At 36.4% G+C, this 12,280-nt stretch overlaps 1 protein-coding gene across 7 annotated transcripts in view; it reads left to right on the forward strand.

Moving 5' to 3' along the window:
* SMARCA1 (SWI/SNF related, matrix associated, actin dependent regulator of chromatin, subfamily a, member 1) overlaps positions 1 to 11,770 on the forward strand; it is a 69,160-nt gene extending 57,390 nt beyond the window's left edge. For 2 of the 7 annotated variants that reach the window (XM_067723678.1, XM_067723681.1), the window contains 2 exons: positions 9,815 to 9,956; positions 11,044 to 11,770. In XM_067723678.1, coding sequence (XP_067579779.1) covers positions 9,815 to 9,949 — 135 coding nt within the window. In that variant the 3' untranslated portion in view covers positions 9,950 to 9,956; positions 11,044 to 11,770. The other 5 variants (XM_067723675.1, XM_067723676.1, XM_067723680.1 and 2 more) reach the window with 4 other exon arrangements.
* The last annotated feature ends 510 nt before the right edge of the window (positions 11,771 to 12,280 follow it).

The following is a 12,280-nucleotide window of genomic DNA, read 5'->3' on the forward strand; positions in this document are numbered from 1 at the left end:
AAAAATCATTAGGGAATTAAAGAAATGGATTACTATTATTTCTAGATGATCTCTTTTCCCCTCATTTTAAATAATTGATCTTGTATAGTGAATCACATTCACAATCTAGGAAGTGAAACTTCCCCCTTGAAAGAGGCATTTGTGATTTCCAAAATTAAAATAATTTGCTTCATTGAAAAACCCCGTCTTAGAAATAACAGGGGATGTAATTTGATTCATTATATGAGTGTATCACTGTGTTCAAATTAAAATTTTATTAATGATTAAACTTTAAACTTAGCTTATTACTAAAGAAGCTATCTTTAAAAACATAATCTTGCTTAAAGATGACTCTTTCCCAGTGACACCAATAAATAGTGTGAAATACTTAGGGGAAAAAAAAGAAACCTTGGTAGTTATATTTTATTCAGAGATCTCAAAGTACTGAATTCATGGCTTCTGACTTAACAGTCTTAAAGTACTTAAAGGCATGAACCTCCACTTCTAAATATGCCGCATTTTGAAAGCCTTCAGCTAAAGGTTGAAAATTTCTTTGAGGCTCTTCTCCATTCAAAAATGCTGGCTATACAAAAGAAAAAATGAGTTTTAGTTCTGTTTCTCTGTGCTAAAAAGACTGTGATTTCTTTCTCTGAGAACTTGTGTGGTCTTTAAGTAAGTAATCAGTCTCTATTGAAATACATAAACAAGTAGGAAGGATATGATCAATTTAGATTTTTAAGCTCAGAGTACATGAATTGCCCTACCATTTTCCTTCTAAGAAAAAAGTGTATTATAATGAGGTCTTAGTCTTAGGACATTAAAAAACTATCAGAATTAAAAGGACCTTTGCCAGATGACTGTAAGAGGAAAAGATAATACTTTGTATTTATATACTACCTTTTATATATAAGGTTGCCAATCCCTTTACCAACATTAGCTCATTAATTCCTTTTAGGGAATGAATGTCAGGGCATTATCTCTGTTCATTTAGTGACAGACTGACGTGACTGGGAGATTTGAAAAGAATCTGAGAATTCTAAAATATCTAGCACATTAGTTTACTGGAAAGGACATATTGAAAGTATCCAAAGTTTAATCAGTAATTCTTTGGACCTGCTTAGGTTCTTTTAAGTACTTAAAGGAGAAAAAGCAGAATTTGGCTCTCTGAAATAAAGAACATTTCTTGATATAGCCACTATGCTTCCTCCGCAGGGTTGCTTTGACTCTTAATTTTAGTTTAAAAATATTCTTACTTTTTAGCCTCTAGGAAGCTTTTTCCTTTCCTCTCCTGGCCTCGCAAGAAGCTCCGTGTACATAGCCCGTGGCCATGGACTTTAGAGTTGAATCAGAGTATTAGTAATTAGTTATTACAATTACCCTGCCTTTTGTAGTAGTTTAAATGAATTTTTGGGGTAGTATCTCAGAGAGAGAATCACACACTGTTGTATACAGTGTAATAAAAATTTCATGTTATTGCTGTTTGTTTTCAAGTCACAGCTTTATTATTAATGAAAGTGTTCCTTATTTAAAATTAAGAACATGACATTCCTCATCAGAATTGTAGGAGAAAAAATACTATTTAGAAAATATTGCTATAGCTCTTTATTAGCTTGCCTCCCTTTTTATAGGTTTATCATTGATAGTAAACGTTAGCTAAATTATTAGTTCAGCACAGGATATTTGATAAATTATCTGTCCAGTCAGAGAAGGATTTTCTTTCTAGATACTTTAGAAAAACAAAAGTCAAATTAAAAATTTTCCAAACTGTTTTATAGTCACAATAACACTTTTGTTTGTTGCTTATGCAGCACAGCCTAGGAAATTTTATGAAGAAGGCCACTCATGATTTTTAATTTTGTGTATTAGTGCTTAATTGTGTGATAACAGCTAATATTGATTTCTTAGAGCATTACATTCTTAATGAAATGTGAGGATATGAATTAGTACATTATTCACAAAATTGGTAAAATGTAAAATTAATGATGGGTTCTTCTTGACTGTAGAATTATGAAAATATTAAAATATATTTATGCTTATAGGGATATATTGTTTCCTAATGTGCTTGAAAGACTAAAATGTCCCTTTCAGCCTTAATTTTCAGAAAGGTCCTGTATAGAGGTATGTACAGAAGGGGTTGTGTTTAACTTTACCTTGAGGGTTAGGTCAGAGGAATGGCTTCATAGAAGAGGTCCTTCTTGGAACTGAGTCTTGAATGACCAGGAAGGAGTTGGCCCTGGGACTGTGGAAACAGCATGTGCAAAGGTAGAAACAAGCACAGCACATTAAGAAACTGCAAGTAGGTTGTGCTGGAGTGTGAGTAGGGAAGTTCTGGAAGATGAGGAAGGAGCTGGCAGCGAAATTACGAAGAGCCCTGTCCTTGGTATTGAACTTTGGTCATTATTCTATAGGAAATGGGGAGTCATTGAAAGATTTTAACAGGGCAGTGACATGGTCAGATTTACATTTTAGAAATACTGTTCTGTGGAAATGGGCAAATGTCTACCTCAACTACCATATAGGCTGACGATTCCCAAATTTATATCTCTGTCTTTTCTCTGTTCCTCCTCTTTTTTTACTTCCCTTGGCTATTATAGCACCATCTGCCCCAGAGTCATTTTTTACTGCTGCTCTCTTAACTATCAGGTGCAAATGGTTACACCTAAAAGTACCAGCATAACCCTTGCACAAAGTAGGCATTCAGTGAATAAATGAGCATGGAACTTTCGTACTTCAGTTTGCTTCTATCTCATAGACCCCTACAGTTGGATCAGATTTGGATAGAATGTGAAGAAATGTAGCAATGGGTTTGAGTTCTTTTTTCTTTTCCTTTCCTTTCTTTTATTTTCATCTACCTTTTTCTAATGATAGACTTTACTTGGCTGTAATCCCTGCAGCTTTTGTTTGAGTAGCCAGTTGTAAATATCATGTGTTTTATTAGTAACTATAGTGTTTGATTTAAGACTGAGTTGTTCTAACAATCTGAAATACGATACATGCACTAACAGGAGTTTGTTTTATGTATTTATGTATTGTGAAGAGGTGATGTGACATTTTACAAATAGCGATGTTTAAGTAGCAGCAGTTAGGTAAGACTATCATAACATTTGATACTTGTTTAAGAAATGTAGGATATATTTCTTAATTATTATTATTAGAATATATAACTCCCATCTAACTACCAGTGTACTTGGGCCCTGAGATTTTAGTATAGAATGCCATTGCTTTTTGTTAGTATGATAGAGGTTCCAAAGTGACAAAGAACCTAGGAAATATACCACAGAATGTATAGTTGAAGGTATCAGTTCCCAAAGGTAAAGTATAGGGAGTTTATGAAAGAGCAAAGGAGAAACAAACACCCATTTTGTTTTACTAAGAACTGTAGAAGATTCTGACTTTATAGAACCACCTACCAAATTAGATGTGCAGATGTGGAGTGCAATTTATTTATTTATTTTTTTTGCTTTTGCTCATTCACCTGCTTTTGACTTTCAACCATAACGGGCAGCGACCTTCTGTCATTCAGACTTAGGCAGGCTTAGTGTCTAGGATTTTAGTACGTAGGAAATGTAATGTGGAGTCTCTTTAATCTCTTTCAATAAGTCACTTCAAGTCTACTGATGCTTTCTGTGCCTTTTGAATTGATGCTTTGAAGCTGGGTATTGGGGCAGAGGATGTTTGAACTTGGTGCCTGGCGTGATTGATATTCACCACACAGTACAGGGCAGCGCCACTTACTGCAAACATCCCATTATTTATTAAATAAAGGTAGAGATGCATATCCTAGTATTCAAAAGTTGAAACTTGGGTGACTTTGCATTGAATGGAATTATAAACTATTAAAAAGATACGGAAAACCAAGGCAGACAGTTTGTTTAAAGTCAATCTAAAGACTAGTTTAAAACAGGGCTTGGCAAACTGCAGCCCTTTACCTGTTTTTGTACAGCCTGCAAGCCAAGAATGATTTTTACATTTTCAAATGGTTGAAAGAAAATCAAAAGAAGACTGTCTTGTGACATGTGAAAATTATACAAAATTCAGATTTTAGCATCTGTAAAGTTTTATGGGAACCCAGCCACACGCATTCACTTATGCATCGTTTATGGCTGCTTTCATGCTGCAATGGCAGAGCTGAGTGGTCGTGACAGAGACCATGTGGTCTACAAAGCTGACAGTATTTACTGTTTGGCTCTTCACAGAAAGGATGTGCTGACCCGTGGTTTAAAAGAATGTGTAAGAAAGGTGGAAGGAAAGAAATAATATAACCAAGGGTAGACATAAGTGTTATACAGTCCTTCAAGAAAAGTGTTAAATGAAGGATGGGTAAAGGGGGAGGCTATTTGGCCTAAAAGAGGGATGTCTGGCAGGTCTGGTGGTAATTGCAGTGATTGTGATGGAGCCATGAGAGCTGCCTTGTAATATTTGAAAGATTGTCATACAGAAGAGGGAATCAGCTTGTTCAATTTGACTACAAAATCAGCTTGTTCAATTTGACTACAAAAATCAGCTTGTTCAGTTTGCATAAGGGAACATTTTTAACTTGTCCGAAGGTGGGATAGACAGCTTTGGGAGGTAGTGAGTACCCCGTCATCGGAAGAATTCAGACAAGCTGAATAGCTAATTAGTAAGGACCTAGTAGAAGGGATTCAGCATCAACCTGAATAATTTTTAAAGGTCCTTTCCAATCTTGAGAGTCAGTAATTTTATGAGCTCCCACTATTGAGACTCTGTATCAAGGGAAGATTTCAGAGTGCAAAATACACCTTTGATTACATGACGACTCCTGCTCAACAATCATCAGTGAGATCCTTTTGTCAACTGAATTAAGTAAAATTGCTTAGTTCTTTGTTTTTAGCTTCTAGGTTCTTTGTATTTTGACTCAAACTTAGTCTTATCTATCACTCTTACCCTGCACAGCATTTCCCAAGTTGGTTTCTACCAAACATTGTTCCAGGATTTGCAAATACGGTAAGTCCCTCACATACGAACGAGTTCCATTCCGAGAGTGCGTTCGTAAGTCCAATTTCTTTGTTAAGTCCAACAAAGTTAGCCTAGGTACCCAACTAACACAATCGGCTATATAGTACTACTGTAATAGGTTTGTAATACTTTTCACACAAATAATACATAAAAAATAGAAAAAATCAAACATTTTAAATCTTACAGTATAGTACCTTGAAAAGTACAGTAGTACAGTATAATAGCTGGCATATAGGGGCTGGCATCGAGTGAACAGGCAAGAAGAGTTACTGACTGTAGGAGGGAGAGGAGGTGGGAGATGGTAGAGCTGAAGGATCATCAGCAGTAGGAGATGGAGGGCAAGCTGCAAGATGGAACGCAAGTTCGCATCTTTGAAAGTTCTCGGTTTGTATGTAGGGGCCTTACTGTATACAATATGCAGAACAGGGTTCTGTGTTCAAATAAATTTGGGAAATGGCTGATACTGAATCCTGCCTGTGACACTTCCAACCTACATTAGAATGCTAAAAGCTCTGAGAAGTCCTGCCATGAAGAAATTTGTTTAACCTTTTAAAAATCTAGCATTTCCTGCGCATGTGTGAACACAAAGTACTTTTTTTTCCTTTGGCCACAGCTATTAACACTGCAGAACAGTTCCCCATTTGCCATTTTCCCACTCTCTTCTGTTGTCTTTATTGTTTTTGTATCTCCTCTCTTCCTCTTGTGTGCTATTTTTCTCCCTCCAATTTCATTCCTAAATCCAGCATGGGGAAATCGTGAGAGAAAGAGATAATTAGACTACAGAATTGTGGAAACAGTTTGAGAGCACATGAACCACTCCCTGTAATCCGAGGAAAATAGGAAGATTAAAAAGGTACAAGAATCTAGGGGGATATGTATGTGAAAGGCGAAATTATATGAGATAAAAGTGCTTTTGACATCATGAAATTTCTCATAGTCATTTCATAGTCACTTAGTTATTCAAAACATGAATCACTATTTTATTGGTAATCTGGCCTCCTTGTAATTTCTGGTGTTAGCTCGTGCTCTGTTTATGATACCATCTGTTTAGTTAGGCAGTCTTCAAGCATGTGAATAAAAGATGGGGTTGGTATCTTTAGAGAAAGTGGCATTACCTATGCTAGGAAGGTAACGTCCAGACTCACTCATTCCTTGGTGCCTTTCTCCAGAGAGTTAGATTATTTTTCTGTCTGTAGTTAGTGACAGGTTAAAAGGAATGAAGGTAAGAACTTATTATACAGTCGATTTATAATCATTTTGAAATATTCTATTTCACTACATATGAGACTGTCTCAAAAGTGTTAGTTTTTTTCTGAATCACCCATTATGAACCATGAATATGTATCTAAAGATATCTGCAGTCACAGGCAACTATTACTTACTGAGAATAATAATAGCCAGAGGGTATAGCTTAATGATTCAAGAATCAGCTTCACATAAAGACTCTATCTAGTCTCCCTAGAAACCAACAATCAAATCTCATCGGGGTCAACTTAGCCCTTTCTATAATAGATAAATTGAATAACATGCTGTTTAATTTGTATGTGTGTTACTGAATGAAGCTGTGAAGAGTGTTTGGTCTGCATATTAAAGATACCACTATTGTTTTGGTAAGTAAGGAAAATTCCAGTGTTATTTTTCCTAAATTATTTAACCTTGGGTAATTGAGGATGCACAAGAAACATGAATGTACCAGTGTTTTGTAAGGTTATTTTTAATAGTCAAACAATAATTTGTTAATGAAGAATTTTTTTCTGGCTAGACTATCTTTGGTTTTCTGCCTTCTTTTGGGCTTGAATTTTACAGAGTAGAAAATGCTTGAATAGTTGATAATATTTCTGTATGCCATTTTTCTAGCTTTTATTTGGAAAGATAAAACTGTATTTAAAAAATTTGCCATTTCTTAAAAATGTTAGATTGCCTAAGGCCTAAATGTTCATTGCAGAAAATTTAGAAAATACATGCTAGTATAAAGAAGAAAATAAAAGTTACCATTGCTCCTATTTCCAGAAATAGCTGCTGTTAACCACTATAACACTGTATGTAGTTAGTACTCGCTCAGATATTTCTGCTGTGTATATACATATATAGTAAGTTGTGTATATATGTATATGGTAATTGACAAAGTACCCAAAATTTAGTTCCCAGTATTTCTCTGCTAAAAATGGCACTGCTCTAAATATTCTTCTGTAAATCGTTGTATACGTCTCTTATTGCCTTACATTAAGCATCTAGGAGTGGAATTGTTCATTCAAAGAGTATGAAATTTTTAAGATGTATCATTGATATTCCCAAATTGCTTTCTAGAAAGATATTATTTTAGTCTGCTTGGGCTGCCATAACACAGTACTGTAGATGGGGTGGCTTAAACAAATTTCTCATGGCTTTGGAGACTGGAAGTCCAAGATCAGGGTGCCGGGAGGATTGGTTTCTGGTGAGGCCTTTCTCCCTAGCTTGTAGATGGAGTCGTCTTGCTGTGTCCTCACATGACCCTTTCTGTGTGAGTGGAGAGAGAGAGAGAGAGAAGAGGGATCTCTGGGTGTCTCTTCCTCTTGTAATACCAGACCTATCGGATTAGGGCCCCACCCTTATGACTTCATTTAACCTTAATTACCTCCATAAAGGCCCTCTCTCCAAACACAGTCACACTGCAGGGGTGTTAAGACTTCAACTTACAGATTTTGTGGAGGGCACAATTTTTAACTTTGGCATCCCATCATCAATGAATGAGAGCTCCCATTTCATCTTATTGCCAACACCAGATACACACACCACACATACACACACACACACACACACACACACACACTTGCATGAACGTGTCATTGCTAATTTAATAAATATATCATTGTTTTACTTTGCATTTCTTTGAAAAAATTTTAATATATGGACATTTTAATTTTTTATGAGTTTTAAAAAATATTTATTTTATTTATTTATTTTTATTAATTTTTTTGGCTGCATCGGGTCTTAGTCACGGCACACAGGATCTTCGTTGAGGCATGCAGGATCTTCTGTTATGGCATGCAGTCTCTTCGTTGCGGTGCTCGGGCTTCTATCTAGTTGCAGCATGCAGGTTTTCTCTCTCTTGTTGTGGTGCGTGGGCTCTGTAGTTTGCGGCACACAGGCTCTCTTGTTGAGGCGCGCAAGCTCAGTAGTTGTGGCACATGGGCTTAGCTGCCCCGCGGCATGTGGGATCTTAGTTCCCCGACCAGGGATGGAACCCGCGTCTCCTGCATTGGAAGGCGATTCTTTACCACTGGACCACCAGGGGAGTCCTATGAGTTTTCTATTCTTGTACTTGGACCATTTTTTGGTTGGAGTTCTTAATTGCCAATAAATCTACATTTTTATTTGAGGGTTTAGCTGCTTTATATTTTATCCATTTTTTTTGGGGGGGGGGTACGCGGGCCTCTCATTGTTGTGGCCTCTCCCGTTGAGGAGCACAGGCTCCAGACGTGCAGGGTCAGCGGCCATGGCTCATGGGCCCAGCCGCTCCACAGCATGTGGGATCTTCCCGGACCGGGGCACGAACCAGCGTCCCCCGCATCGGCAGGCAGACTCCCAACCACTGCGCCGCCAGGGAACCCCCAGATATTTTTGCTTATACAAAAAAATCATTTTTAAATGTTATTTATCCTTTGATATTAAACTTATTTACCTTTAAAATACAGCAAAGTGTACAGGGTTAATATATATGAGCATCCATACTAATCATATGTTTAATGCTCATCATATGTTCATAAAAACTGTTTATCGTTTGGATGCATTGATTTGCTGGCAGTGAAATATAGGTAGTGGCAAGGTTAATGCGGAATCTTTCCAGCTATTGCTTGCTCTGAATTAACAAATGCATCAGTGTTTCCTGAGACGCCCTCCTCAGAACTCTGATCCCACAAGATGTCCTTTGAGAAGGGAGTTCTGCTGTTTGAATAGCTTGGGGAATTGCTTGCTTCTTACATCGCCTACCCTAGTGGTTGACAGTGCTCATTAGGAACTTAAAGGCTATGAGCAGCCCTGTAGAAAAGAAATCTGTTTGACTTTTGTAAACTGAGTACTTCCAAAATGTGCTTTGACAATAGGACATCCTCTTATTTTTTTGTTTATGTGATTTTTGTTAACTTTTTGTTTCAAAATACTTACAGTTCACAGGAAGTTGTAAAGAAATGTACAGGGAGGGCCCATGCACCCTTCACCAAGTTTTCCCAGATGGTAACATATTCCATAAATACAGTAGTGTCACAACCAGGAAATTGACATTAGTACCATCCACAGAGCTTATTCAGATTTCATTGGTTATAGATGCACTTGTGTGTGTGTGTGTGGGGGTGCGCACACACGTGTGTGTAGTTCAGTGCAATTTTATCACAGGTAGGTACGTGTAACTAGCACCACCGCAAGACTTCCTTGTGCTAGCTCTTTATAGTCACACCCACTCTCCCCCCTTTCCCTAGCCCCTGGCAACCATTGATATGTTCTCCATCTCTAAACTTCCATTTAAGGATGCTATATAAATGGAACAATATGGTATGTAACCTTTTGAGATTGGCTTTTTTCACTCAGCGTCATTCCATTGAGGTTCATCCAGGTTGTTGCATATACCAATATTTCTTTCCTTTTTATTGCTGAGTAGTATTTCAAAGTATGGATGTACCACAGTTTGTTTACCCATTTACCCACTGAATGATATTTATCCACTTCTCATATTTTTGGTGGAATATACTCTGTATGACTATTGTTCTGAAGAATACCAACTTAGAAATTCTGTGTCACAAAAATGATACAGTTAAAGAATTACCACTTTTTAAAGATTGTGCCGGGGTTGAAGAAATTAAAAGTCTTGTATTAATTGGTTTAGGAATTCCAGAGACGCTGTAATACTCTGATTTCATTGATTGAGAAAGAAAATATGGAAATTGAGGAAAGAGAGAGAGCAGAAAAGAAGAAACGGGCAACTAAAACTCCAATGGTAAAATTTTCAGCATTTTCCTAACTTTTAGGTAGATCCCATTTTTTTTACATAATTAAAATGCCTATATTATGTTTAATGCCATAGTGATGCCTATTATAAAAACTGGTTTTATGAAATGCTGATTTGTTTTTTGACAGAAAAAGAGTTACACTACAACCACATGCTTCCTATTTGTTTGTAGAACATACGGTTAGGAACTCCCGTAGTAACAGGGCTCAGTATTTTTAAAAAATTCCTCATGACTTTTAAGCAGAAGTATAATGCAAGTAAAATCCTTTGAATTGAGACCAGAGTTGTCATGGGGAGTAGGAGAGGGGTGGGGTGGGGTGGGACTGAGTTTGAAACTGGGAGTTCTGATTTGATCAAATAAGTTTTCTGATCTTTGTGGAACTATGAGTGCAAATAAGAACTTTGAGGAGACAGCAAAGCTTTACTTGGTTTACTTGGTAATAAGTTAACTGTTGAATAATAAGATGACTTAATTTTAATTCAGTCAGGTTGCCTTGTATAGTTACAATTTCAAATACTCTTTAATAGATGATATTATTTGAGTGTGGTTAAGTAAACTACCATATTTCATCAAGTCTAAGATGCCTTCCATTGTAAGACACAGCATTATTTTATGTGCCACTAAGAAGAACTGCTCCAAGTAACTATGATTTGTCATCAATTATAGGATGCATCCCGATTTCAGAGATGCTAAAGTGGGAAACAAATGTGCATCATAGAATATATGAAATATGGTATGTTAACATCTGTCATAAGATTTAAAAAATAATACACTCATAAATAACATTTTTCCCGGAAAACTTTAAGTATTAAGTAGTCCTTTAAGATAAGCATACATTTATAGTGCCATGTGTAAGTAGAAACTTGATGACTATTTTTGATGGGTATTTTATGTCTTTTCTTAAAAAGAAACATGTTTGGAGGTTATTTTACATTGGGTTACATAGTTTGTTGGGCTATATAGAACATTAAATGTGAGTATAACATTTAAGTGAATATTCATGTTAAAATTTTTTTTTAATGCATTTACATCCTAGATTTAACATTGTTGGGCCATTTAAAAATGTGCATATTGGAGCAGAACATTAAATCTGTTTCCATTTTAGTCACAGAAAAGAAAAGCAGAGTCAGCTACTGAGAGCTCTGGAAAGAAGGATGTCAAGAAGGTGAAATCCTAAAGCCTAGAAATAAAGTTTTAAATGGGAAACTGCTATTTTCTTGTTCCCATCTTCAAATGCTAATGCCAGTTCCAGTGTATTCATGGTACTCTAAGAAAAATCTCTTTGGTTTTGATTTCTTGCATATTTTATATATTTTACAATGCTTTCTACATGAAATGTAGCTTTATATTTTATGCATTCTAGTATTTCTGTGTACTGTATTTTGTGCATTTCATGTCTTCATCAAAATCCTCTCAGTCCTTGTTCTTTTGAAGCTTGTGCTGAGGTTTTAGCTTTTCTATGTTTTATATGCCGCTGCTTTGAAAGAGAACCTAGATTCTATAGCTGTATTATTGTTGTTTCATACTTTAAATTTATATGGCTGTGGAAAATTGAATTAAAATGATTTGAGGAGAAAGACTTTTTCACTTCTTTGTTGCTTTCTTTTCTATTGAGTATGGGCTTGTACGTGTTACTGCATACTGTGATTAGCATAATAATTGTTTCTTTGAGGTCATCTAAATATTTTTTTCCTAAAGGAATAAAGGGTGAGAACAGAAAAAATTTAAAAAACTAATATTTGATACTGTGCTTGCTGTCAGTATGCATTACATTTAAATTATTCTCTAAATATTCAAGTGGGAAAGTATAATAAAGAAACGTCTATAAGAAATTTAATTATTTCCTGTTTTTTGTGCAGTAGAAAATAGTTGTGTTTACTGAATTGAATTGCTCACAACTATGTATTTGGTTGAAAGTTAAAGCTTTGCTTGCTGACTTGTGCCTGATCTTTTGTCCCATAGAGCCAGTCCAGGGGAGTCTGGGTATAACACGTAGATTTATTAACAACTAAGTTAAGAGTATGAAGTAAGTGCTATGCATGCAGAAGAAAGGGGGAGGGTCTTCCATAGGAATACAAGTACGGTCAGATAACAGATAATCTCAGAGCGTCAGAGGCTTTGCACACCAAGAGCTTCTACCTTTCCCACACCACAGACCCCACGCTGGGAGGAGATCTGCTCCACACAGTCCCTCAAGGCTCCAGGCTGACTGAGGCTCCGCTGTTTTACAGCTGTACCATCTGGAACATGTGGCCTATTCAGCTGCCGCTGTAGGAGAAAAAGAGGCTGGAGAATCGCATATAGGCTCTTTATTGCCTCAGCCCAGAAGTGACAAATGTCAC

Source organism: Pseudorca crassidens, chromosome X (genome assembly GCF_039906515.1).
Source record: "Pseudorca crassidens isolate mPseCra1 chromosome X, mPseCra1.hap1, whole genome shotgun sequence".
Classification (NCBI taxonomy): Eukaryota; Metazoa; Chordata; class Mammalia; order Artiodactyla; family Delphinidae; genus Pseudorca; species Pseudorca crassidens.